At 42.5% G+C, this 27,659-nt stretch overlaps 1 protein-coding gene across 17 annotated transcripts in view; it reads left to right on the forward strand.

The window, feature by feature from the left end:
• Positions 1-27,659, forward strand: part of LOC117962290 (voltage-gated potassium channel subunit beta-2) — a 55,659-nt gene that overhangs the window by 11,956 nt on the left and 16,044 nt on the right. For 6 of the 17 annotated variants that reach the window (XM_059002010.1, XM_059002006.1, XM_059002012.1 and 3 more), the window contains exons 2-3: positions 5,288-5,425; positions 6,842-6,883. In XM_059002010.1, coding sequence (XP_058857993.1) covers positions 5,349-5,425; positions 6,842-6,883 — 119 coding nt within the window. In that variant the 5' untranslated portion in view covers positions 5,288-5,348. Of the gene's footprint in view, positions 1-5,287; positions 5,426-6,841; positions 6,884-10,066; positions 10,190-10,473; positions 10,604-11,633; positions 11,774-12,458; positions 12,882-22,433; positions 23,174-27,659 lie in introns of those variants that run through there. The other 11 variants (XM_059002011.1, XM_059002014.1, XM_059002002.1 and 8 more) reach the window with 10 other exon arrangements.

Consider the following 27,659-nt stretch of genomic DNA (forward strand, 5'->3'; position numbering starts at 1 on the left):
AAACCTGCTCTGTCTGTTGCAATGTGGGGGAGAGGGGGGGGGTGGGAAATGACTTGTGATTTATGACCCTGCATCTTGCATTTTGTCTGTCTCACAGCATTAGAATTAGCGCTCGGGGGAAGAGAGGGAGAGGCAGGCAGAGATTGGGCACATGTGACGGGTTTCAGTTTTACTGTTTGCTGCCTGCAGGTGAGAGCCACTCTGCTTTAGACGGTTTAGACTTTTCGATACGTTCAGAGTTATGAGGCGGGGGAGTGGGTGGGGGGGGTTAAATTAGACAAGCAAGAGAAGGGAGGTGCTACTGTCACCTCCCTCTGCTACATGCTGGTCCAACAGCCACCTCCTTGAGTCAGAACGAAAAGGAGCTTTGACCACAATTATTGGCTGTGACGAGCTTTTGCAATATCCTGCAAGATAACATTTTGACTGAGGGTTGCTTAGGAAGTTGTGCAGTAGTTTGTGTGTTGTGGCAATCCGGTTTATACTGTAGACTGTAAATATGTAACTGACTTTTCACCGGAAGTCTCTTTCCATTTTGTCAGAATATAACATTTAAAGAGACATCACATGACCAAAAATAAAAACCCAAAACGAAGAGGCCTAAATGTAGGTAACAAGCTTATTGAACTCTTAATAAAACCAGAAATGGATCTGTCAGCTGGGAGTCTTTGTGTCTGTACAGTGACTCTGCTAGGAACAAGGGCATTAAAAAGAGAAAGCCAGTCCCTGCTGAATAGCTGACCTTGTAAAGCAGCTTAAACACAGGCTACCTACAAATACAAATACAAATCAATATTAGATCGAAGACACTCAGGACCACTCTGAATGATCACAGTATAAACATCATAAAAACATAAAGACCCAGGAGACAGCAGATCAAATCCATTAGTGGTGAAAGACATCAATTATTGCTTGCGGCTTACAAGAGCAGTTTCATATCAAAGTTACTATACTGCTGGTTCGTCGATAATTGCTATATTCTAAGTAATTATATGCTGTATTCTACAAGTTTATTCAGTACGTTTTATGTACAAAATGTATTAAAGTCAAATAGAATCAGTAATGTGCTGTTGACAGCCCGGATGTACTGTACCGGGATCATGTAACCATAATAATAATATTAATACACTGATTAGCACATTCAGTTCCTTACTAGAGTTTTCAAGATAATGCCAGTAGGGATGTTTATACTGGAGCCATGCATTCTTCTAAGATGTCTGTTGTTCAGTTGTTTGGGAAGCTAGATGCCAAGATACCAGACTCTGTACACTTTAATTTTGTTCATTAATGCACCATGCATTTCGTTGTGGCTGGAGGTAAGCCACACTCGCTCCTCAGGTACCACTTTGTCGTTTTGAATAAATCACCTTGACAGTGCGGGCTTACTCTCCGCTCCTGTTTTCAGCGCAGTTAATATTTAATGAAAGTTATTTACACAGAGTTTAAAGCAACGTGAGATTGTCATGGTGCTGAAAAGGTGATTGGTGTCAGCGGCTCTCGTAACAAGGGCTAGGTTGAGGTTCGTATTTATAAGTGTTCTAGCATCGGCGGATCCGTACAGTACAGAGGCTGGTGTAGTGTGCCAGTATGGGGAATTATTAATGTTAAAAATTTTTTTAAATGACATCTTTATTACACTTGTGTCTACCTACAGTAGCAATTGTAAAAAACCTCAACATATAGGGCAGGGTACCAGTATTAAAATATCCTAACAAAACTACTTGGAATGTATTCAGGGAGTAAAAAAAAAAAAGTATAACAGAATTAAAAAATGAGCGTCTCAGAAAGATATCATGCAGTGGAAACCAATGCATAAGTTACGTTAACAGAATTGTAAGAGCGAGAGAAAGCTGAAATGCAAAAGAAACTGGAGATCTCTGAGGCTGCCATAAGGTGTCCGCGCTCCAACCTGGCTGGCTACCTACCCAAGCTGCTCATGTGACGCAAAGCCAGTGCCGAGCCTGCGTCCCAAACAGGGTTTCACACCGAGCAATCCGGAAAAGTGTGAAGCATCCAGACATTTATAAACATGGGGGGAGCAGAATTCAATCTTCACCCAGTCGTCTGGAGATAATAGGCAACTAACTCAAATTACAAGGCCCGAGAGGACGACAAAGTCTTTTTCAGGGCTCTGGTTAAATCTTTTAACACCACTGTTTGTCATGTAGATTCAGATTTGTATGATTTTATGAACATGTGGCCCGCATGGGGCTCTTCACTCTCTGAACTCTAATCCTTGCCAGTCCGCTGTTGCCTTGATTCACCCAAATATGTGTTTCATCTTGTTCCTATTATTGCCTTTTCAACTCCTATAGATTCCCATTAATTCATTGCCTCGGCACGGCACTCTGCAGTAAATTGAAAGATTAGTACATATTAAGGCTGATTGATGGCGCGACTAGGCTGTTGCTGCCTCTGTGTCCTTCACACTAATAATAAAACCATCATTTGGATTCAGGTTTTTTTTTTTTTTTTTGGTATCTCTAATAAGAAGTAATGGGAAGTCTAAAGCAAGTTGATGCCCATTCTTAATTTAGGATGAGGAAAAAAAACACAGATGGCTTGTACATTATAATGAGCAGCAGGCAAGTACTAAATTATAGTAGTTTAGTGGAATTAGCTACCTGCTGTACACATTGTTGTTATTTTTATCAGTTGGGGGCCCTGCCACTAATCAAAGTCTAATATATTTCAACAGCTTAAAAAACATATTTTGCGAGTACAGGAGAAGGAATGAAGGGACAGTTTTGGAACTGTGCTATACTTTTTTTTTTTTTAAAGCTCTGAACAAAAAATGATTGATGCCCTTCCCGTCTCCGCGTCAGTAAAGGATCATGCTGGCTGAACTCCCGCTATATCACAAGCAGCGCGAGCGGTTTCTATTTTTAGCAGCCCTGATCCACGCTGTCTGAGTTCAGTCACTGCCGGGTGTGTGTGCCTTGTCTGGGAAGAGGCGTTGGAGGACTGATGGATTGGCTCGCTGTAGATCACAAGAGCGCCTGCTGTATATATCTCCATTAATATGGATTTGGTGGCATCTATTATAATGTAACATGGATTAGATTAACACTGGGGTCAGAGCTAGCATGTGCTAGACTGGGTTTGAGTGATAGTTTAATAGGTATGGGGCATGGACAGTTACCAATATTTATTTCCCAGTTAGCGATATTTAGCTTTAGGTTTTTCTAGAGTGTAGGGGAAGCTGGCCCATGTCTCTTGGGAGCAACACATGTTATTATCATTATTATCATTATCATTATTAGAAGTATTTTTTTTTAAATATAATTTGATTGTTGCACATGTTTTATATGTAACCATCCATAACTTCAAAATACTCAAGCAGAATTTACTAATGTAAAGAAGCAAACCAAGCAGGCCAACATTACAGCCAGTGTATTCTTCAGTGTGCGGTTTCTTTACAGTTTTACCTTCGTTTGTAACCATGCTGCTGCCCCCCCACCTGGTATATTTCACAAGACCAGCAGGGATAAACCTTCATGGCTAGTTTCACAGACCCCGATTTGACAGTATTCATGAAACTGCCTTACCTGAGGTAGCATTAGGTAATCCAGGATTACTACTAATCAGAGTCTGTGAAACCAGCCATTAGACCCACTGTCATGCCTCCAGTATGAATTCACATCAAGGAATAAAGTTATGCATTGGTACTGAAGGCAGTAAAAGACGGTCATTACACTGACGAGCCTCACAAGCCAGAGAACATGTTTCTTGTAAATCCTTAAAAAGGCAAAATAAGAAAAGAAAGGAGATCTCCAGTTACCTATTATTATTATTATTATTATTATTATTATTATTATTATTATTATTATTATTATTTAAGAATTCTTGCATCTCTACTGGTTTCTCAGAAGCAGTGATGGAAATAAAGATTCCTGTTGTATAGCAGTTTGATCCATTCCAGGCTTTAATACAAGCTTGATTAGTCAAGTTCAGGTGTGTTTTATTAAACTCCAGGAATGCATCAAACTTCTATGCTCTTATTTCCATCCCTGATAAGGCAGTGTACGGGAAGCTATGCTACAGCAGCATTTTAGTCTAAAATTGACCCTGATTGTCAGACACTGTCGCTTTAAATTTTAAGGCAAATCTTGATATTGAGTTTATGTGATGCTTGTCCTTTTGGAGTTGAAATGAATTGTTTTATTACGAAAGTCGCCTTAGGATTTTTTTCTTTACGAAGAAGGCTAAAAATGAAGACCATGTTAAATGCAGCGTGTGCTAATGGGTTATAATTGATAGGCCACCTGGAGGAGTTGGTGTAATGAGTAATTATCCAGTCGACGTACTGCACTGTGCAAATCCAACGGGGTCTGAAAAGAAAGATATATATATTATGAATAGATCTATATATAACAGCGTTTCAAAACAATGACTTTGATGTGACAAACTAACACATCTAGTCACTGATTTGATTTCAAAGGCAACTGAGCAAGATTTTGGGTGCTGAAAGTTAGTGATGAGGTGGTAGGTGGTACAGCATGCCTGTTTCTTAAACAACACTTCATTATACTGCACTGCAAGTCTCCCCCTAGTTAGCAGCTGTGGTCCTTGTCGACAGCCTGTCCTCAGCCCCGGAGCAGTTGAGTGGCTGGAGCGGTCGGTGTACAGATCTGCCAGAGTTCAGACAGAGTTCACCCAGTCACATTATCTGTAGGTGTTGATTTTCTCTCTCCAGCTCAGGGTTCAGCAAGGGACAGCCTGTTCCTGGTTTCAGTGTAAAAGAACAGGTCTGTTTCCTGACCTGCCAGGACCATGTCTCAGTGTCGCTGTGTTTGTGTTTGTAACATGAGCTTCTTATAAATGGAACAAATGAGTTGCCCAACAGCCAGAGAGTAAAGTTTCAAGAGAAAAGCAAGGCGGGGAGGTCACAGACCATGTGCTGTACCAGGAGTCACTGGGGGTCGTGTCTGTCACAATGAGCTCTTTGCTGTACGCAGGTACCTCTGGAACACAGGTGCTTCACTGCTCTATTGTACTGGATACCCATTGTAAAAGTTTAGCATGATTGATCTCATTCTTCCCAATATGTCTTTGTTTATTTTGTCATGGAATTACCGCTGTGATCGTCCGTGACTACAGAGCAGCTGATGCATGCCTTGTTGACAGTACGGTATGGTTACGTTCCCCAAAGGTAGTTTTTAGCTGAAGCAGTCTACCCTACTGGAACCTGGTTTCACAGACCTCGATTAGCACTGATCTTGGACTGCTCAGTGCAATGGGGGATTTATTTAATTTGTATTCCTTTCTTTCTTTTGTTTTTTATCAGATATCCTGCAAGGTGAGCGCGTGAATCCACTGCAGGTTGTCCAAACAACCAGGGTGGCTCCATGTATCCTGAAATGACCACCGACTCCCCAGCTCGACTCTCGCTCCGACAGACTGGCTCCCCAGGCATGATCTACAGGTGAGCGCTCACGCACACATGCACACGCATGTACAGGCATGAACACACAGCTAAACACAGTCTGATTCATGCTGGGAACTGATTTCTTTAAAGCTTCATCCTTCGGGTGAGACGTAAAGACAGATGTCCTATTGTCAGTGACTCTGCAGCAGCAGGTGTTGATGCACAGTTCACCCCTTAGTCTCTGTAAGTCACTTTGGATAAAAGCATCTGCTAAATGACTAATAATTATTAATAACCCTCTTTTATTTCTCATACAATCCTTGCAATAAAAAAGGGCTAATTGTAGTTACGAATTGCAGCCACCAGATGTCACACAGGTAACAGCAGACGCCCTTATCCAGAAATATCACATTACAAAGTATAGCATTATAAAATATCACATTACAAGTTATCACATTATAAAATATCACATTACAGACTATCAGTGTGGAGTAGTGGTTAGGGCTCTGGACTCTTGACCCGAGGGTTGTGGGTTCAATCCCCAGTGGGGGACACTGCTGTTGTACCCTTGAGCAAGGTACTTTACCTAGATTGCTCCAGTAAAAACCCAACTGTATAAATGGGTAATTGTATGTAAAAATAATGTGATATCTGTATAATGTGAAATAATGTATAATGTGATATCTTGTAACAATTGTAAGTTGCCCTGGATAAGGGCGTCTGCTAAGAAATAAATAATAATAATAAGAGCAGTTTTGAAAGTACAATAAGATAAAATTCAAGCAAGAGCAAAATAAAGGATACAGTAAATTATAAGTAAGAGCGAGATTGGCTAAGAGCAGTTAAAACTTACAGTAAATATTTGCTTATGTGATTAAAGTCCAGTAAGAGCAGGTAGTAAGTATGTGCTGTGCTGAGAGGAGGAGAGGGAGGAGTCGAGGGTGACACAGAGGATCTTGGTGGATGAGGAGGGAGAGGGGGTGGTGGAGTCACCCATATAACCTTCAATGAAACATAACATGATAAGAATCCTAGATACAGTTGGATGTACAGTACTTTCCATTTATTTTTCATACAGGGTGTATTCAGTTCAGTGTGGCAATGATTTACTAGATAATGAATATTCTGCATTATATAAAAGGACCAGTTGTAATTACGCAGTTTAACCACTAGACTGTGCTACAAGATCACTAAATTAAAAAACAAAATAATTATAAAAAAATATCTCCGTGTCCATTCCCAGCCTTTACATTCTAGTATGCTCTTGTGTGCCTGTCCTATAGAAACTGACTTTTCAGTAAGTATTGAGAGTCCACATTCTCGTCATTGCCGTCATGTAAAATGTACCAGAGGCGCAGCGCAGGTGTGGATGCATGAGACGGTGAGTTGCAGTGTTCTAACCAATGTCTCCCTCCATTGTGATGTGCAGAACCCTCTCTTCTCTTCTTTTCTCTTCTCTCACGCTGGCCACAGTGCTCGGTATGGGAGTCCCAAGCGGCAGCTTCAGTTCTACAGGTACCTCTCTGCTTTCTCTCCCAGCCTAACACACTGCCGCCTCTCGCTCTGCATGCGCGGGAGGGCGTTGTACCCCTTTGTACACCGGAGCTGCGCTCGTCGCCCATGTGTGTGTGTTTTTACACTTCTTTCTGTCTTGAGAAACTAAAAAGAGTTCAGCAATCCGCATCCAGATCAGTTTTATAAGTCTGTTCTGCGTTTCAAAACTCTATAAACAATTACGGATTTATTTTGTATTCTTTTTTTTAATTATTCATTTATTTTCAAATTCCATTCAGATCTATCCAGACGAAACTGTTGGGTAGTTTAACTGAATTTTGTATTGAAAATCTCTCTCTCTCTCTCTCTCTCCTTATCCCTGTATTTGATGTATTAAAACTAATATGGTTAATGTGTGTTATTATCAGACCTGTAACCAACATGTACTGTAGTTGATCTAATTCAGTGCAGGTCTCTCTTTGCGCTACCTCTTCTAAGAGTTTCAAAAATACTCAAAGTGACATCCTGAGCGAGACCGCTTGTGAAACTGGCTCGTAGTGTGGTTTGCTTTATGATGTCATTTTTGAATCCAGTGACTGGTCATTTTACTCTTGCATTCTTTATTTGGTGTTATTTTAGCAGTACTATTTTGGACACACGTGTGATTTTTTTATTCATCTTTAATGCTGAATTTCCTGTACAATAGCAGCTTTACATGCGCAGTTTTGAGGAACGACTCAACAATGCAGCAATGTGTCAGTTTGCAACAGTGGCCAGCAGGTTAGGAATCGCTCGGATTAACCCTCCAGTGCGGTCTTGTGTCTCACTAGCCACTAGATGTCACTAGGTGATTGTGTTCTGTGAAGTGGACAGAAAATACTGCATGCTTCATTTGAATACTTCAGTGCAGTAATGAACTACTTGTATTTGTTCTGATATACATGTCTTAATGTTCTGTAATGTAAGGTCCTACGGCTGTTTTTTTATTTAATTCCTTTTTTTTTGCTACCCTGGTGAAACATTTTGAATTAAAACGCATCTGCCATTATGTGCTTGGTACCATTCCACATGCTGCCCAGTACACCAACGAGGATGGGCACGTTCTGTGCCAATTATCTTGCATTTAGCTGAGACAGCTACACAGATCCGAATGTGTAACGCAATGAGCAATACAGTGTATCGAATTTCAGCTTTACTGCCTTTTAACATTTTCTCTTCTGAAACGCATAGTGGCCAATTTTCCGGTTTCAAAGGAGGTATCGATTGCTCCCTGTTCTCTTTGTCTTTTATAAATGGGTTTGGATGGCGTGTGTGTGTGTTTTAAAGTACAGTAGTGATATACGAATCGTTGTATTTAAATATGCATGCAATGATTTTTCTATTTAATTGCTCCAAAATAAATGCTATATAAAACATGCAAAGTGTGATTTCTGATTATTATCGAACTAGCTTAGGTGACGTAGTCTAATGGATAAGGGTTGTATCACAATGAATTCTCACACCCCTATTAAAAACATGGTACTCATTAGCCTAGACCTTTTAAGCTTTAAATATTGATACAGCTAGCTGATCCCTGACTGCTTTGCTTCACCATCAGTGTCTTCTTACAGTGCTTAGGATGGACGTTCCTGCTCTTTACACAGACTGTCTGATTGTGCAGGATTTAAGTGGTGCATCAGACTGAACAAAAGAGAAAAAGTGGTGTGTGTACTGGCAACCACATGCAAACTAAAATGACTGACAGTCTAAAAACACATGTGTTGAGACCAGTGATGGGGAGCTTTACAAAACAGCAGGACAAAAAAAGAAAAACAAAACCCTGTCCCATCTGATTAGTTGAACCCTGTGTCTTGCCTGCATCCATTGAGGAAAATCTTCTTCAGTGAACAATAGCTTCCTAATCCTATAAGTGTGTGCAATCTCGTGATCTGAAACCCAAGGTAATGTTGTTAGTGGCTGTTGATAAGCGTCTAAAATAACAGCTTGGGTTTGCTGCATGGTAGCTTCATTCTCCGGTCTCTGTAGAAAACAACATGTACTTTAGATACAGTTACTTCACTTGTGACCGAGTACAGGCTGGTGGCTGTGTGCATTGGTGACGGTGGTTTGAAAGGCATCAGTGTGCAGGTGTAACGGGCAGTGTTGTTTGATACATTGCTGTTTCGGATTCTGACCCCTGTCGGGGAGATGAGGTTGAAAACTCTAACGCCACGAATGCATTCGAGCCCGGCTCTTTTGCACAGTGGTTAAGATGCCCGCGTGCGGTGCGCAGGGTCGCCAGTTTGCCCCCAGCCTCCACCCTGTTACATGGCTTGTTATCTAGGGGTACACATTTTGGGGGTGTTGGGAATGGGTGGTTACATTATTCTATGTGTAGTAGTTTGGGATTTCAGGGTTTCATAATTCAAATTCAGAGAAACCAGCTGTAATTGCACAACAATACTTGCTGCCTCTGCTAAGGGGATGCAAGCAAGGCGAAAGAACAGGTAGTTGAAATAAATACAGATCAAATAAATGTGGTTTAAATTGGAAAAGTCTTGACACTGCAAAATCGCTTTCCCACTTTACAGTACACGTGTCCTTCTCTTTTTTTTTCCTTTTTTTTTATAAATTTAGAGTGACCAATTATTATTTTTATTTATCCCCCCCCCCCCCTCCGATTTGGAATGTCCAGTTATGTTTTTTCTCCTCACCGCAGCGGATCCCCACACAGCACAGACGTTCTGAGGGTGTGCGAGTGTCCTCCGATCTCACAAGCCTGAAGCCAGAATCGTTTTTACGCCGAGCAATCCAGAGCAGAGGTGGACGGGGCTATCGATCCCTGAGAACACAGACCAGCCCTGCTTTTATCCACCCTGAATGTGCTCGGTGACTGGCCAGTAGAGTTCGCTGTTGCGCTATGAAGAGAAATAGTCCCTGCCGGTTTCCCATCCCGGGAGCGTCAGAGCCAATGTGACGCCCCCCTTCTGAATCCCCAGCAAAGTTCATCCTCTTTGCACAGCCCGGATGCGAACCGGCGCGTCCCAGCTGTGTGACTCATCCTGCGTTCCCAGCGGCAGAGCTTTAACTGGATGAGCCACTCGGGGACCACGTGTCCTTTACTAATGTCAATATAATCACATTACCATGTAACTGCAGCAGCTTTCAACACACAGCTCAAAGGTAATCGATTGTCCTTTAAAAGAGAGAGGGCGATCAAACCCTTCGTGGGTAATTTTTCAGGGGCAGTTTTAGAGCAGTGGTTCTCCGGAGTGCTGAAATATACGAATGCTGACGGACAGCTTACTCTTAAATAATGTCATGTGGCGTGTTTGATCAACAGAGCTGGTGAGTGTTGGGAACCTGTTAGCCCTGCTGTGCATGGGTGGGGGTGTGGGGTGGGGTATACAGTATGTGAACCCTTTCAGATAGCGTGTGTGCCTCATTACAGGGGTAAATGCTTTCAGCGCTCTTTGCAGAACACAGCAATTTGCAGGCTTTTAGCGAAAAAGGCTCCTTGAATAATTGAACTGTTTTTTATTTGCTGTGGTTTGCAAAAGATGCAAGTCACCAGGCCTAAGTGGATTTCCTCTTCGAAGCAGCATAATCTAAGGGGAAAATGGTTTTTATTCGCTAATTGGTTTTAATGCTCCTCCTTAAGACCCTCCCTTTTGAAATTAGTAGTGCCGCCTTTTCCCCCCTGGATTTATAAGAGCTGCATGAAACAAATCCTCTTTCATGAGCCGTCCTCCAAGAAATAGGGTGAGTTTCTGAGATTTTATTCCCATGTATAATAATGATGTGTCGTGCAGGAGAGGTTGACATGCCATTGCATGGCTGCTGCTGCTGCTTCGCTATGCTTTACAGTACAGTGGAAACGGCCAGGGAGAAACCATGAAGTGAGTCTGTTTGGGGAGTGCGTTCGGGAGCAGCTGATACCCAGACCTTCCAATATTATTATTTAACTAGGGGCAGCAGTGTGGAGTATAGGGCTCTGGACTCTTGACTGGAGGGTCGTGGGTTCAGTCCCGGGTGGGGGACACTGCTGCTGTACCCTTGAGCAAGGTACTTTATCTAGATTGCTCCAGTAAAAACCCAACTGTATAAATGGGTAATTGTATGTAAAAATAATGTAATTGTTTGTAAAAATAATGTGATATCTTATAATAATTGTAAGTCGCCCTGGATAAGGGCATCTGCTAAGAAATAAATAATAATAATAATAATAATAACTTCAGCGAAATCCTGATCTCCCGCTGATCTGTAAAGGGGACTTGCATTTCTTTGGTGTAGCAATCTTACGGACTTAAGTCACAGAGACCCGCCTTCATAAAATAAACTATTGGCTTTACTATAAAACGCCTGTTTAACGCATAAATTATCTCTTTGATTTTAATGTAAAGCGCTTTCAGATTTCTCTCTGTCTTTTAACACAGTTGTGTCCTATTTGTAAAATTATAATTTTTTTTTTTTTTAAAATAAGTGGCTTCAGTTCAATAATAAGGTAACAGGAGTTGATATCGCTGAGGTATCCCTTCTTCTTAAAGGTTAAGGCGGGGGTGCGGGGATCTAGTTGCAAAGTTAATGAGATATATTTCTTTGTCGACTTCTTGCCCTGATATTCATTACTGTTGGCGCATAAATAGTTTGTTGAATGCACAGCTAGATTTCAGTTCAGTCAAACATAACATGCATCATTTTTTTTAAAAAAATCTGTAGTATTAAAATGACTGATAGCCAGCATGATTTGCTGTCAACATAGCCCAACAACGAATGATCTAAATGAGTGAATTAACGAGCTGTGAAATATCGAGGGGGCGCTGCGTCTGAAGACAGGGGTGACCGCAGGAACCCCTTCTTAATTGTCGTTGGGAAGGTAACTTGGGTTGAACCCCAAAACCCAGCCGACCGCAGCTCAACGGGAACATTCAGGTCAGCCTCTGTTCTGTATTGTATTGCAAACTCCAAATCCCTGGCTTGTTTGTTTTTTTACTGTACACATGTCCTTTTGTAATGTAAATATAATCACATTACTACTTGACTGCTCGGGTTTCCCAATTCCATACTCCAGTGATTTTCAACTCCAGGCCTTGAGGGATCGCTAACAGTCAGGGAGTTTGTTTCAACCATGACCTAAGTATCAATTTCTTTGAACAATTTGCATTCTCCCTGCACTGTCCTGTGCAGCAGCAGCACTCCCCTTCCAAAACTGCAAAACCCAGTCCTGTGCAGCAGCAGCACTCCCCTCCCAAAACTGCATAACCCAGTCCTGCCCGAACCATGCCTTTGCATGCCTCACTGCAGAGCCCCTTTGTTGACCGCACTCTCAGCAAACTCTTTGCATGCGTGCGGTTTATGTTGCCTTTTGATTTGCGTCTTAATTACACGCTGGATCCTTGAACGTACCCAGAGGGGTGGGGAGGAGGGGGGGGCCCTATCAGTTAAGCTCCTGTATTGTTTTCCATGTCACACTGAGACCAAGGCGCTGCGCCAGAGCAGGACTCCGGTTACAGGATGCACCGCCACATGGTGTGTGGGGGTGGGGGTGGTGGATGGTGTAGCTTCCAGAGCAGGGCGAGCTATTTTATAAACCGGCTGCTGTTTGAAAGAGATGCCACGCGCTCGGCCCGTTCTGGCTCGCCGTTCCTCGGCCGGGAAATAAAATGTTCAGCTACAGCGAGGTGAGGGGCATCCCTGGGGGCGTGAGGCAGGGCCTGGCTCGTAAACAAAGTGTCCCCGCTGAAAATCCGCAGATACCAAAACCATCGGGCAGCGGCGGCAGAAGAAGCAGCAGCAGCAGCAGCAGCGGTGGTGGCAAGATGCTGTCCATGTCGTACAGCGAGAACAGCCTGCGAAGCGGCACCCATCGCTTCCACTCGGAGCCGGGGCTGAGCCAGCCGCGCCAGGCTGACGCAGGGGAGCTGCAGCGGCATAGGGAGGTGCGGGCGGCCGCACAGGCCAAGAACATGGAGGAGTTCCTCAAGATGAACGGGCTCTCGCTGGAGGAGTGCGTGGCGTACCGCACCGGCATGAGGTATAGGTAAGCGTCGGGACACCGGGCTGGCACTTTGGAAAGGTATCCCCATAGTGACAGCATAGCAAAGTGTGATAAAGTATAGTGAAAGCAGGGAAAGGTGTCATAAAGCACAGTGAAAGCATTGCAAAGTGTAATAAAGCACAGTGAAAGCAGGGAAAGTGTTATGAAGCACAGTGAAAGCATAGCAAAGTGTTATAAAGCACAGTGAAAGCAGGGAAAGGTGTAATAAAGCACAGTGAAAGCATAGCAAAGTGTAATAAAGCACAGTGAAAGCAGGGAAAGTGTTATGAAGCAAAGTGAAAGCAGGGAAAGTGTTATGAAGCAAAGTGAAAGCCCATGTTTGAAGATTGAAGAAGGGCTTCTATAAAGTAATCCAATTCTTCTTTGAAATGGATCCATTGAAGGTGCTGTATAAACGTGAGCCGATTCCCTTGTGTCTTGTTTGATCATAAAAATATTTTGCCCATTCCATGTGGTTGGAAGGTTTTGTGCTCTTGTCTAGACGACCATCTGTTTCGGGGGAAAGTTATCACTTCTTTTTATGCATGAGAATCTTCACCAAAAAAATGATTGCTAGAATCAGCACGGAAGTAAAGGCATGAGATCGGAATACACTGTGCAGTATCACCAGCTCCAGCTGATTCTCTGACACTGGGGAGATGGGGAGAGTGCGGCCGCATACATGCTGTAAGTAAGTGTAGTAGTCGTGTTACAAAGGTTATAAATCAGACAGCAACAAAGGGAAGTATTTAATTATTTGGATTAATGTCGGCTTGTGCTTCAGTCACTCATTCGTGTCTGATGTGGTGGTAGTTCCCATGAGCTATAGTTACACTTCGGGGTTCTGGTCTCAGAGACGCTTGTCACCTGCCACATTGTGTAGAGTGGGCTGTTTTATCTTAACCACTTTATGCACAGATGGCACCAGTTATCCACTACCTGTTTCATAAATATAACCACTATAGCAAGGAACTGTGGTATTATGTGAAAGGTAAGTCAGAGACCTACAGTACGATGGGATCATTCATGTCCACAGTGTAGACATGTCTTGGTTTAACATTTACTCAAGTGCAGTACATTAGAGCATGAGAACGTAAGGAGAGGCCACTCTGCCCATCAGCGATCGTCCGGTTCCTCGAAGCTGATTGATCTCAGAACTTTGTCAAGTCGGCTCTTAAAGGATCCCAGGGTTTCTGCCTCGGATCCTGTTTTCTGTTCACCGCTTAAAGTAATGGTTTGGGTTAAAGCACTAGGAGTATAGTAAAACCAGTGAATGCAAAATTGCAAAAGCACATGAGTGTGTCATGCAAAGTATAAGGGTCTGTAAGATGGGACTTCGGCTCCAAGTGACGTCCAAAAATAAAATACTGTGGAAATAGTTTTACCTTTAATTGAACTGCCCTTGGGGGGGTGTTTGCAGAAATGTACTTGTCTAATGCCACAGTCTTCTACCCCACCCCCCCCCCAGTTCATTTCTGCAAATCTATCCGATGGTAGTTCCATTAAAGATGCAACAACGTCCATAGTAAGTATTTCATTTTCCTGTCTGCTAGACCCCTTGTCCTGTTCTATGATTAACACTATTCTCAGTGATACTGTGTCGCTCTCGTTTCTTCAGTGGTGTGTATAGTAAGTAGCTGCCGAGGGCAACTCTATACTTCCTCTAGAAGATGGGACCTGTGACTGCCGGAAGGGCTTCTATCAGTAATTGAGTCTCTTGCCCTAACAGTGTGTTGTATTTTGATCAGTCGCGTTCTTTCAAAGGGGTAAAACAGGTCAAGGAAAAGACAGTCCCGGGGTTAATGAGCCTGCAGTGTCCTTATCATTACTTATTCACCAGAGGATGGGTAACTCACCTGACCTGAGCATTGCTGAGTGTGTGAGTGTGTGTGTGTTTCCTTTGCAAATCACATTAAACCTGCAATCTTACCTCTTCAGGTTAGTAAGTCTACATGCGCCTTCGTAATGTGGACAATCCCCTGACTGCTTACAGTCCCAGGACTCTGCATTAGAGATCATTAGCAAAGCAATTGCCAAGTGAAGTGGAACCAGAGACTAATGTGTCTGGAACTTGAGATGGCATTCGACACTGCACAGTGATTGTGACACTTTTGCCTGTTGGGATTAAAATAGCTGGCAGAGTCTGTTTGGCACTGAATTTGGTGTTTCTGGGTATATGGCAAAGCAGAGTCATCAAAGCATAGTGCAATCTACTCTTACCGGGGAGGCTTAGTTGACTGTCCGGTTTGTTTGTACACACACAGGACAGGGGCACAAGCTTCCTTGCAACCTTTTTGCCATTGCAGTGCGTCACTTCTTGCACCGCATGCTGCAGCAGGGGGTTATAAATGGCATCTTCAGAAGTTGTTTTTTTTTTTGTCTGTTTTGTTGAACTTCCAGAACACACAGGGATTTTAAAATGTGCAATGTGCTTTAATGATCAGGGAAGCAGCAGACCATTGCCCAAGCTAATGAAATGTAGTCAGAGACGCACTCTGTCTATTGCGTAGCGTTGCCGAGCGGACCGTGTCTACCACCCCCCCCCCCCCACCCCCCCGCTGGTCTATCGGATGGGTTCACATGCCTCGAGAGATTTGTTTAACAGAGTGCATTCAGACGTCTAACCGGCTGTTTCTTCATTCATGGCTCTTGTGTTTGTTCCACCTCATTTAACCTGGAGTTTACACATGCATTCTAATAATGGTTTTCTGAATCTGAACAAGGTGCAACACTAGAAACATCAATGCAGTTTTGTGTATTTATTTTGTCATACATATCAACTAATTGAGCAGTGAAATGAATGCACTTTATTTTAACAGCTTTTGTTGTGCTATTCAGTGAACACTTTTGTCATGCATTCATGCATCCATCATAAAAACCCACCTTTTCACAGCATCTATAAAGATATAAACTGGTAGTGTTACAAAGTAAGGATGAATAGCAAATCTGTAAATGCACTGAGAACTACATTATTTATTTAAATTATTGCATCATTACCATTTGCAAATGCAGCCGTGGAATAAATACTTAGCGAGTTTGACCCATTGCTAGACCCTTGATTCCATATAATGTCTTACTGTTACCCCTGCGCCCCTGAATGGAAGAGAATACTTTACTTGCATTCATTAATAGCTGGGACAGCAGACAGATCGTTTATTTACACTAAAATTAAGTTTTAGCAACTCCCAAAATTACAAGTAAATATAATTGCAATTACATTGGCACTTGCATGCACAAAGTGAGTATAAGAGACCTGAAAATGGTCAGAATCTTGAGTTTACTGCATTGGAAGTGTATTAATCACAGATCATCGTCTTCTTTTGTTTGTCAGCTTCATACCCTTCCCTGCACTCTCAGTGGCTCTGGAAAGACTTGAGGAGGGAGGGAGTCTTTCTGTAAGGAGAGCCTATCCTCTTACTGTCCATGTTTAATTACCATTTCCTGGTAGCTTCTTAAAAAGCCAATTCGCTGCCTAAAGTCAAGATGATTTATGGAACGCATCACTCAGCATCTTGTAAGAGCTGTAATAAAGCTTCGCTATTGATTTTCTTTATTATTATTATAATTATTGATTTTTTTATTTTTATTTGCATGGTAGTGAATGCTCGTCGTCTTTTTTTTTATTAGTATCATCATTATTTTTTATCCTAAGTGAATGTTGTTAATGGATACATCCTCCCAGTTTAAATCTTCCCCATATACAGTAAATAACAGATCTTCAATGTGTTGTATTGTATTCAACGTGCTGTATTTTGTAAAACTTGGGGAAACAACTATTTATTGATTTTAAATATGTGATTTTTCAGTCATATAGTAATGCATCAGCACAACGTTAATTCTTTTTCATACTAAATTCCTTAAAGCATCAGAAGGATACTAAATATCCCCCCATGTATAACAGTTCAAGTATCCTTACAGTATTACAGTACTGGAGGATTCAGTACGACAGCAGAAGCATAGTTCTCTCTTTCTAGTGACTCTAGAGCTTGTTAGCTATACACCATGGCTAATCAAGCTGGTAGTAAAACCTGAAATGGGTGGAACTGCTATGCAATAGGAGTCTTACTTCCGTCCCATATTTGTAACCTTTCTAGTACTGTGTAGTTATCCCTGTGTTTCTGGTATTTAGTTTTTATTTTATCATGCATCACCAGCAGATGGCACTGTTGTTCTATCCAACTGTTTGTAGCCAAAAAAAAGAAAACTCCCTTTTTGAAGAAAGGAGTGCTATAATTTTATACAAGCTGCAGATATGCTCATTTCAGTTGCTAATTCAGCACCTCAATGATGCTAATTCAGCAGTGTACCATCCGTATGACATTTCTTTTGTTGCATTCATTTGGTTTATTATATGCATTTCCAATGCATTTCTGATTTATTGATCACAGAAAGTAAAACAGAAAAAGGTGACTCAGCAGGACCACGGTTCAGTTTATGACTCCTGCTGTGCTAATATTCAAAATGATCCATCATAAAATCACAGGAGTGCTTTTCTCCCCTAGGAAAGGCATGCCTTTGTATGTACTTCCCAGCAGTCAACACAAGGGGGCAGTAGATTTATTCTGTCCAAATCTTGGTAGATGTTGGTAGAGTTTGATTGGTGACGCTGACGTGTATCTGGGTAACGGATATCCGAGTGCTGACTGTATTTAAATCTGTGCTTGTGTTTGTGATGTCATTTACTACATAGTTAATGATGTATTTGATGTATGATGTATTCATTTATTTTCTTTTATTCTTCTCTATTGTTCATTATCTAATTGTATTTCTTTATATATATATATATATATGGATGAAGGTTATATTTGCGTCCTGAGCCATTTGAAAAAAAAGGCATAATACCACAGTAGTGACATCAAAAAGTGATAATTCCTCTAGAGGAAAATATACTTGAACTTTGACCCATTCGACTCCTCAAGACCATCACTTTCAATTGAAACACAGAATGTCTTGTTTTCAATCGCTCGACAACACCCACAGTACAGAAATGTTCATTAATGATCAACAGAATGAGAATACAAAAAAAAAAAAATGCTGTAAAACTGGTACATTCGTATCTCAGAGAAACTGGAGAGGAACAGGAAATTAAAACAAGGTAAAGGCAATCATCCAAATAAAGCTGAAGCACTAACGGATAACGACACAGAACGTCTGTACAGCACTGGAACACTATGTTTTAAAAAAAAAAACCAACTGGACTGCTGAACCTCGTCTTCTTTAATATCAGCATCACAAGGGTATCCGTGGATTATAAAAACTAATAGATGGGCCTCTTCAGTGAGTTACAGGAAAACAATTTCATCTCAGGTTTCTGTGACAGTTTATAAATTACTCGACCTATATACATATATAAATGTGTGTATGTAAAGTGTTACTAATAAGGATCCCTTCGATGTGGAATTATATGTTGAGGCAGGGAGCCCTCTATTCAGTGCAGAAACTCACTGAAATCTGAATGTGTAAACGGTTCAGTGGAGCGAGCAAGGAAACAGAAACGGAGCTCTAAATAAGGAAACGTCCTTATTAATGTGTTAAAAAAAAAAACAATTCTAAAATTACTGGACTTGAAAGGACCCTCCTGCCTATTAAAATGCAATGGAACAAATATTCACCGCAGCCTACAGAACGTTATACATACACACATGGATGTTTCGCTCATTTTCTATACTGAAATCTAGCGTAGTAGTATGCACTTTCAAAAGCCCTATTCCTTAGCACAGCAAGCAGGTACTGTCTATGGCATCCCAAAGCTAAACACAGAGGTCGATTATACAGGTCATGTGACAAGTGGAATTACGGGAAAAGTGATACCCGATCCCCTGTATCTGCATGACATACTTTATAATGGGATGCCTGCAATCCAATAAGCGGACTGTAAAAGCCAGGGAAGGATAGACTAGAGAGACTGTAAATCAAACCCGGGCAGCATTCATGTGTTTAGATACACCGTTGTTTTACATATTTGAAATAGCCCGCTGCATCTATAATAATTTTATTTTTATTTTTTTTAGGGTCCTAATTTTAAAAAAGTGTTCTTATGTGCTAATCCTGTCTGTCTGTCCGTCTGTCAGTCACACATGGTGCACACGATACCTGCCTTCAGTTTGCACACCAGCCTTTGATCGTACTCTCCTAGTGCCCTGTAGACGTTCTGGATTGCGTGCGGCTGTCATCTGTTTAACTCTCTCAGTTTTTATACAGATATAACTCTGTGTTGAGAGATGCCCAGAAAAAAAATAAAGACTATTCAATTTCTGGAGAGTCATTTCAAGAGACTCCAGAGCCGCCTTTCTTCCCATAGCTTCTCAAACTCGGAAACTTGAAACTGCTGATTCTGCGTCATTGTGACACAGAGAGTCTAGGAAACTCTCTGTAACACGAGCGGTTGCATCAAATCAGACCTGCAACTAAAAATAAACCCTTCCTCATTTTGCAGTGACATTTAGATTTTCTGTAGAGTGACCTGCAGTGTTAGCTGGTGTGGCGGGTCTGTTTCCATGCCAAGCGCGGTGCTTGGCCTTTGTTTTTCCAATTGCTTTCCTAGATTAGATCCGGATTTCCTACAGGGAATCAAATAAGATTACTCCTAGATGAAACTGCATACGAGAAAGGGATGCAGAATTTATAAAACAGATCATGGCAATTAAGGAAAACAAATATGTGGCTAAGAAGAACTGTATTTTTAGGCTTTGATGTTAAAAACGGATGAATTATGAGTGCTGAGTGCTGTTGGTTAAGGTTATCACCACAGTCAGCGGGGCACCAATAACATTCGACAGCCTGGTTCCTGTAGAGTTTCTCTTGGCGAGTACGCCCCCCCCCTGTGTTAAGTGCCTTTCAGTGTCAGAGTACATGTTTAATTTATCAGATAATCTGCAGGTTACGATCTCAGGCATTAGCACAGTTTATTCTACACAGGGTTTGAATTTTTAAAGCTGAAAACGTTCTGTGGCACTTTAGGGTACCCAGAGCCCTCTGAATTATATTTGAGTTAACCCACGTGCTTGATTTTATTTTGCCGTAATAAAAGACTTTCATTAATTTGCAGTCGCGACCGCCTAGTTTGGTTTTGCTCTGCGTAATCTGGGGAGGAAATCCCTGGGAGGTTAACTGCTGTAGATCTTTGAAGGATTTCAGTGGCTTAGGCTTTGTTAGAATATGAGCTTCAGGGATTTTAATCAAAGCCAGCAGACTAGGTTTGGGAGATTAAATCTGGTGAAAGAGGGATGGCACGCCAACTGAAAGAGAGGAAAACTTGGGGAGATCGTGCCATTGTCGGTTTGCTTTTGAGAATACCCTTCTGTTTTGAGCTGGATTTAACCCATTCTATCCAGTATGCTGGACCATCCATTACCTGTAAGGCGCCCAGATGGTATTTGTCTTCCTTGAGTGTTGATAGTAAGATGTGCTTGAATACTTTTAATTCCTCTTTTCATCTTGATGAAATAGTAGGATCTAAAACACTGGGAACATTAAAAAAAAAAGACTAGATTCTGTGCTTTTAAATTAGTTCTGCCCCCCAGTAGGGGAGAATGATGTGCTAACCAAGGGACGAGCCTTGATGGGCCGAATGGCCTTTTCTCGTTCCCAAACGTTTCTTATGTGCTTCATTATCTTCGGGTATTATTCTGTAGACACAGAAATGATTGATGATGATGATGATGTTGATAATAATATGTTCTTGTGATTACCAGGCAGGAGAAACCGCAAACACAAGAGCATCCTGATGGCCTGTTCTGTTTTAATGTATGAATTATTGATGACCAAACACAATGGAGCACAATGAGGAGGAGAGTGCTGCAGGTAACCAGACACCTGGGTAGCAGTGGGCCAGCAATGTGCATCATCCATTATCTGTTTAAACAAGCCGTGCGATTCACCAGTAAGCAGGGAGGAGTGTTTGTATGCATATTGGAAGCTGATTTCTAATTTATTTTTCAGTTTCCCTACAAAACGTTTTTATGTCAGTAAATAAGGATATATATATAATAGTATTTTTAAGTCTGTAAATAAAAGATACACACACACACACACACACATTGACACAGTTAACATGGATGGTGTATGAGGTTTAACTGCATGTAAACACATTCCATGAAAGGTAGTATCGACCTGGGCAGCGTCACTAGAAATCGTATTTAATTCCATTCTGCAGTGCTAACTGTCTCAGTCTCTGCAGTACCACTGTTATACAAAAAAAAAAACAGCCTGACAGCCTGTTCTTCCCTGCTGCAGCAACTCCACTGCTGATAATAGACAGCACAGTACTTCCTCTGATCTAGCTAGCTGATCACCTAATCGACTCAGGCACGCTGTAGTAGAGTGGTGGTATTGACTCAGGCACACTGTAGTAGAGCAGGGGTATTGACTCAGGCATGCTGTAGTAGAGCAGGGGTATTGACTCAGGCACGCTGTAGTAGAGCAGGGGTATTGACTCAGGCGCGCTGTAGTAGAGCAGGGGTATTGACTCAGGCACGCTGTAGTAGAGCAGGGGTATTGACTCAGGCACGCTGTAGTAGAGCAGGGGTATTGACTCAGGCACGCTGTAGTAGAGCAGGGGTATTGACTCAGGCACGCTGTAGTAGAGCAGGGGTATTGACTCAGGCGCGCTGTAGTAGAGCAGGGGTATTGACTCAGGCACGCTGTAGTAGAGCAGGGGTATTGACTCAGGCACGCTGTAGTAGAGCAGGGGTATTGACTCAGGCACGCTGTAGTAGAGCAGGGGTATTGACTCAGGCACGCTGTAGTAGAGCAGGGGTATTGACTCAGGCACGCTGTAGTAGAGCAGGGGTATTGACTCAGGCACGCTGTAGTAGAGCAGGGGTATTGACTCAGGCACGCTGTAGTAGAGCAGGGGTATTGACTCAGGCACGCTATAGTAGAGCAGGGGTTGAACTTGGTACCTCTCTGGTGCACTGACCTATCCTGTGACAGCAGCAAGGGCTTCAGTTTGAGCAGAAAGCATTTTAACACCCCCATCCCCTTTCTCTCTCTAGTTCACTACAGGAGGGAGGATTTTGTAAATGTGTTGGTTTTTTTTTTATCAACAACAAATAAATCTGCTTTTTTGCACTCTTAAAACACACACACACACATACACACACACACACACACACACAGACACAACAATCACACACAATACAAGCAGCTGAAGCCTGTCACAAAGGAGAACCCTACAATGCTGTGCTCTGTCATCTACTTCACTTGGATGAACATGAAGCTGCAGCAGGAGCTGGAAACCTTTCTGTCTATCAGCTTGCGAGGGGAGAATAATCTTGTACTGTACAGTACAGTGGCAGAGCTTCTCCTGCAGTCCTGAGAGAGAGAGAGAGAGAGAGAGAGAGAGAGAGAGAGAGAGAGAGAGAGAGAGAGAGAGAGGAGAGAGAGAGAGAGAGAGAGAGAGAGAGAGAGAGAGAGAGAGAGAGAGAGAGAGAGAGAGAGAGAGAGAGAGAGAGAGAGAGAGAGAGAGAGAGAGAGAGAGAGAGAGAGAGAGAGAGAGAGAGAGAGAGAGATCTAGTTGAGTGAGTGTGTGTTTTAATTCAAACCTGTTTCGGATTCATACAACAGCACAGTTTTATCCTGCCAGCAAGGAAGGACAGGAGGAGAGTGGAGAGATGTGGAAGAAGGAAAGAAGCTAAGAAGCTGGACCACAGATAGTGAGGTAGCTCACTGGAGCAGGAATTTAAAAAAAAAAAAAAAAAAAAACACATATCTGAGTCTCTGGACTTGTCCGTGGTTATGGATTGATTTAAGACCGCAGGAAGTTGTTTCAGGGTTGATATATAAAAAAAAAAAATCTCTTCAAGCTGACTGCAGAAGGATGCTGAACATAAAGAAACAATAAGAGGGTGTCTGATGTCATCCATTCTACTCCAGTGTCTATTCTTGTTAGAATTCTTTCACATACTGCTTTTGGAGCAGTTTGTCTGAGAAAACATTTAGCATACAACTACTACTGGTAGTACTGTTTTGCAGTGGAAGGCACTCCAGTCCTAATACTGCGCAGCGGTAGATACTGTGGCACTGTGCTTCGGCGCATTACTGTTGCGCTTGTAGCCAGCTTCCCCTGCTTCTCAAGGAAGGATGCAGGTGTCCTTTGTATGCTCGGACCACGGCTTAAAAAACCGGAGCACGGAGGACCGGCTGAGCCGACAGAACGCCAGCAGCCCGAGCATGGGTACGAGGAGCAAGTTCCGGGCCGTGGCCATGGTGGCACGGAGCCTGGGCCACCTCACCGTGCAGAACGTGCCCTCCTCCAGTGACTGCAGCATGAAGACCCCAGGCATGCAGTATAGGTAGGCTGCAGGTCCCCTCTCCGCGCACGGGGCGGGAATGTGGGCGTCTGCTTGGGGTGCACTTTTTTATTCCCTTATTTTCGTTTTCTGTAAAGATCTCGAGAGTTTAAATCAGTGTTACGTTGTTGGTGTTTTGCTGTACAGTAGCTTGAGTTTTTACTTTCTACATGGTGTCCTTATAGAATATTCTAAACTGCAAAACACATCAACAGACTAAATCAGTCTACTGTACTAACAATTAACCATTCATGCACAGTACCTTACTTTGGTGTCCTCTATATATATATATATATATATATATATAGATAGATAGATAGATAGATAGATAGATAGATAGATAGATAGATAGATAGATAGATAGATAGATATTCATTGTTTTTTTATATAACCTATACACCACACAGCAGGTGCATTTACCAGCCCTTTGCGAATCTCCACATGTGGTTATCCTGATCCTGAGATTTCCTATAAAAATACATGCAATCCAGGTGGTTCCCTTCCTGGTACATTAAAATGCCCTTTAAAAGCCTTGGCTTCTCCCGGCTGTAAAGGCTGATCAGATTGATCCCTAAGTGGAAACGGTACAGTTTTTTCAAGCCCTGAATGCAGAATAATATATGCCGTGACAAACTGAGGAGCAGCTGTGGTTGACATTTAATGGGTCTGTTTCAGACTGCGTGTGTCGTCGTGGCAGCACAGTGGGCTGATGAATAATCGGCTCGCAGCGAGCAGTAGGCAGAGCTGGCCCCGCGCACAGAGCGTTTCTCCAAACTCCTGCTGCTTTCTGCAGAAAACGCCAGGTTTGGAGAAATAAAAAGCGACCTGGTATTGACTTTGCTAAGTAAGGGGTGGTGGTAGCATGGGCTTAACAAAGCCTGAAAAGTATGTGTCTCGGACGAGCCAGTGCCAGGTTTGTTACATATAAATGATTACATTGCACACTGGAGTAATGGCTTTGATACATGAAAGGACCTCTGTGCCTTAGCAGTAAGTTACCAGGTTCTTGTGAAATACTTGTATGAAACTTAAACGTTTAAGCCTCTTAACTGATATCTCGAGGTGCTATTATGTGTCAAATTTCAAACAGCTCACCGCGCTGGTCATTTATTTTTTTTTTTTTTTAAGTCACCTAACCCTGTGTAAGGGGATAGGATCTATTACAATAGCTTTAAATGTAGTTCCCTTTGTAATGTAATTTGCAGACTCCTAAGTAACACACAAAGGTGTCCGCTGTCATGATGAGGCGTTTTACGAGGAACACAGTGGCTTATCGCGAGACTCTCTTAAAGGTAACATTTTCGGTAGATGAATTAACAGCTTCATCTCAGCTGGGAACTTGCTTCATTGTAAGTCGTGTCTCTGCTAATTTTGAGCTTGAAATGATGTATTTTAATAATGCTCTGTGAGTCACCAGGAGGCTTCAGGGATAATTCAAAAATAAAAATAAATCTCTGTATATTTGAGTCCCCGGGGGATGCGTTAGCGCTCTGCTGATTCTGCTCTAGTGTCCTAACATGTTTTATTCAGAAAACAAAAGCCGACGTTCCCAAATAGCCATTAATGTAACAATGCAATTACGCAATCCTGCTCCGCGCGGGGTCTGGTCTGTAATGACCTCAAAGCCGAAGTGGGGGGTGTTATTAGTACACTGTACACAGCGCACTATGTGGAGGAAGAGGTGATTGATTTACTTGAGAAATCTCTTGATTCCTGTTATCGGTACACACTCACAAGCACTGTACTCTTTAGCGCTGGTTTGCATTGAAATCTCTGTTGAGTACTGCAGGACGTGGCAGGTGTGGGAGTGAGAGTTGTTGTATAAGGGTGCTTATCCCTCATTGCTGCAGATTGTACAAAGCAGGAGTTATATAAGCCTCTCAGCTGCTGACACTGTTTTCTTGCTTCTTCATTCAAATGCCTGTGCGCGTTATGCAACCACTACGACGAGGGCAGTCCAAGCAAAAGACAGTTAAGAGGATTAAAAGGTCTTATTTTCTCTAAAACAGCACAATATAACTGTGATATTTAACGCTAGCGCTGGGACAAATATTCGAAATACCCATGTTCGTATTAGCTTATAAAACAGGATTTATATATGACGGTATCAGAAACCCCAAATGTGTGCAAGGTGTCCCTCGCTCTGGGAAGAGAATATTTGCTGGTGCCTGTATCGGCACACATGGACCCTGCAGGCGGCTCGGAAACAGGGAGGGGGAATGGAAAGAATAAAACCAACACAGAATCAAACTGCAGAATAATGCTGCTGCTGCTGCTGCTCAGATTAATTGTGTGGGATCAGAGTGAACAGGTCTTCCACCAGCCCAGGGGATGAGCGTGATTGGAGCGCTTATTTTTCACACTCACACCCTTAATGTCAAGTGTATCACATGGGCACCAGAAAGAACATACATATTCAACAAAGAACATACATTTCAACAAAAACTTCTTCACATTGTCTCTGCTACAGATTTTACGGATGCCAGACGGGAGTTCTGATTTTTAATTTATTTGTTTTTCTCCAGTTTTCCAGTTCTCCGGTCTTGCCACTTCGGCAGAGCGTAGATAAACAATATGCTTCTGCTTAGGGGAGTCTTAGGCAGGGAAAGAAGAGCAGTGAGGCAAAGAAGTGTCTGCGTGGGTGTGTGTGTGTGTGTGTGTGTGTGGGGGGGGGAGTGTTTGTGTGTGTGTGTGTGTGCGTGCGTTTCTGTGGATGTGAGTATTTGTAGGTGTGTGTTTCTGTGGATGTGTCTGTGAGTGCATGTGTGACAGGGTGTATGTGTTTCTGTGGGAGTGTGTGGGTATGTGTGGGTGCATGTTTCTGTGGATGTGTGTAGGAGTGTTCTGCCTCTCCTTGTTCAGCCATGCAGTAGTAATCGAGTGCTCTCTGGGACATCGGCTACAGAATTAAATCAGGCAGAACGCAACCTCCAGACCCTGAACACATTACTCATACACGAAACAGTGAGGAAGACACACAGCAAGCCGTGTTACTGGATGCAAATTATCAACACCACCACGATGAATAAACGATGCTTCCAGAACGAACCCCCACCCCCACCCTACCCCAACCCCTACCCCTCCCCGATCTACATATACATATACAAATAAATAAATACATTGCAAATTACTGTTTACAAAAAACTGGAGGAAGCTGCTTGCAATTCCCATTTTCAAAAACTATGAAGCTTAAAGCTAAAACAACAACAGCAACAACAAAGAATAAGATGCCATGTAATCCAGCACAACAGCAGTAACATAAAATAAGAACAGCTGGACAGACGTTATATTTTCCCAGCGAGTTTAAGGCTGCTGTTTGAAAAAGGTTTACGATTGAAAATGCCAGCTGTCACACTAAGTGGTTTAGCTGCTATACGGAGCAACGTCTTTACGAGGGCAGGCAAAGGATTAATACCAGTCTAGAGGGACCAGGCCAGTTAGGACTCCTGCAGCAGCCAGAGAGGCGGCTTAAATCGATACATCCTTATCTGAGTAACGAAACATGTCACTGGAATCGGTCTGGATCACACCTCAGTTCAGTAACCAGAAAAGTCTCCTGTAATCTCTGTGCTGCAGATTGCGAGGACAGTAGCGCAGTCGGCTCCCTGTCTTGCTTCCATATACTGGTCGCTTCGGTTCTGGTGGTGGGACTGGTTCTACTGGGGATTGGATTCAAGCACACCCTTAGGGTACCGAGGCAGCAGGCTGGTCTCTGGGATTAGTGACGTATCCGGCTGCATTTAGCCCTCCAGTGTTTTTCAAGCCAATGCATGGATGCCACAAGAGCTGAAATCCATCATTATGGCATCGGTATAGAGTGGTGTGTTAGCGTGGGGCTATTGCACTGACAGCACTTTTATAATGTAGTGCAAACATATTCTCTGGGGATGAGTAATGGCTAATCTGAGCAACGTACTCAAAAGCACACATGAAGTGAGTGATTATCCTCAGTACTGTAGATTCATTACAGGATTTTAAAATACACAAATAAACGAAGTGCATTAAAGGCAGTAGTATATAAATTATTTTTTTTGTATATATATATATATTTTTTTACTTTATTTTTTGCTATGTAATTGTCATAATTGACTGACAATTTATCTTTATCAACCAATTGATTGCTAATTTGCTTGTTATGGGAATGGATACATGTTTGCCAGTCCTTTTGTGTGCTTTGTGCCCTGATGAAGGCATTGCCAAGCAGAAACTACAAGACTTGCTGTCAGTATACAGACCTGCATTAGTGAACTGGAGAAGGCTTTCCGGCTGAGGTTTTGGATCCCGCAGGGGGTATTGCATTGAATCTGATCTGCCGTATTGATTCTCTGCGCTGTCTTCAGCTATTTTTAAGGCTTTTTGTTTGGAGCTCATCTACGATTAGTCCATAAAAATCACTTTCCTTGTGCCCAGCTTTCTGGAAGCTTCCCAGAACACCAAGATCTGTATTTTATTCAGGATGCTGATATCTCCTCTCCTTCCTTTTTCTTTC

The sequence above is a fragment of the Acipenser ruthenus genome, chromosome 27 (genome assembly GCF_902713425.1).
Source record: "Acipenser ruthenus chromosome 27, fAciRut3.2 maternal haplotype, whole genome shotgun sequence".
In the NCBI taxonomy this organism is placed as follows: Eukaryota; Metazoa; Chordata; class Actinopteri; order Acipenseriformes; family Acipenseridae; genus Acipenser; species Acipenser ruthenus.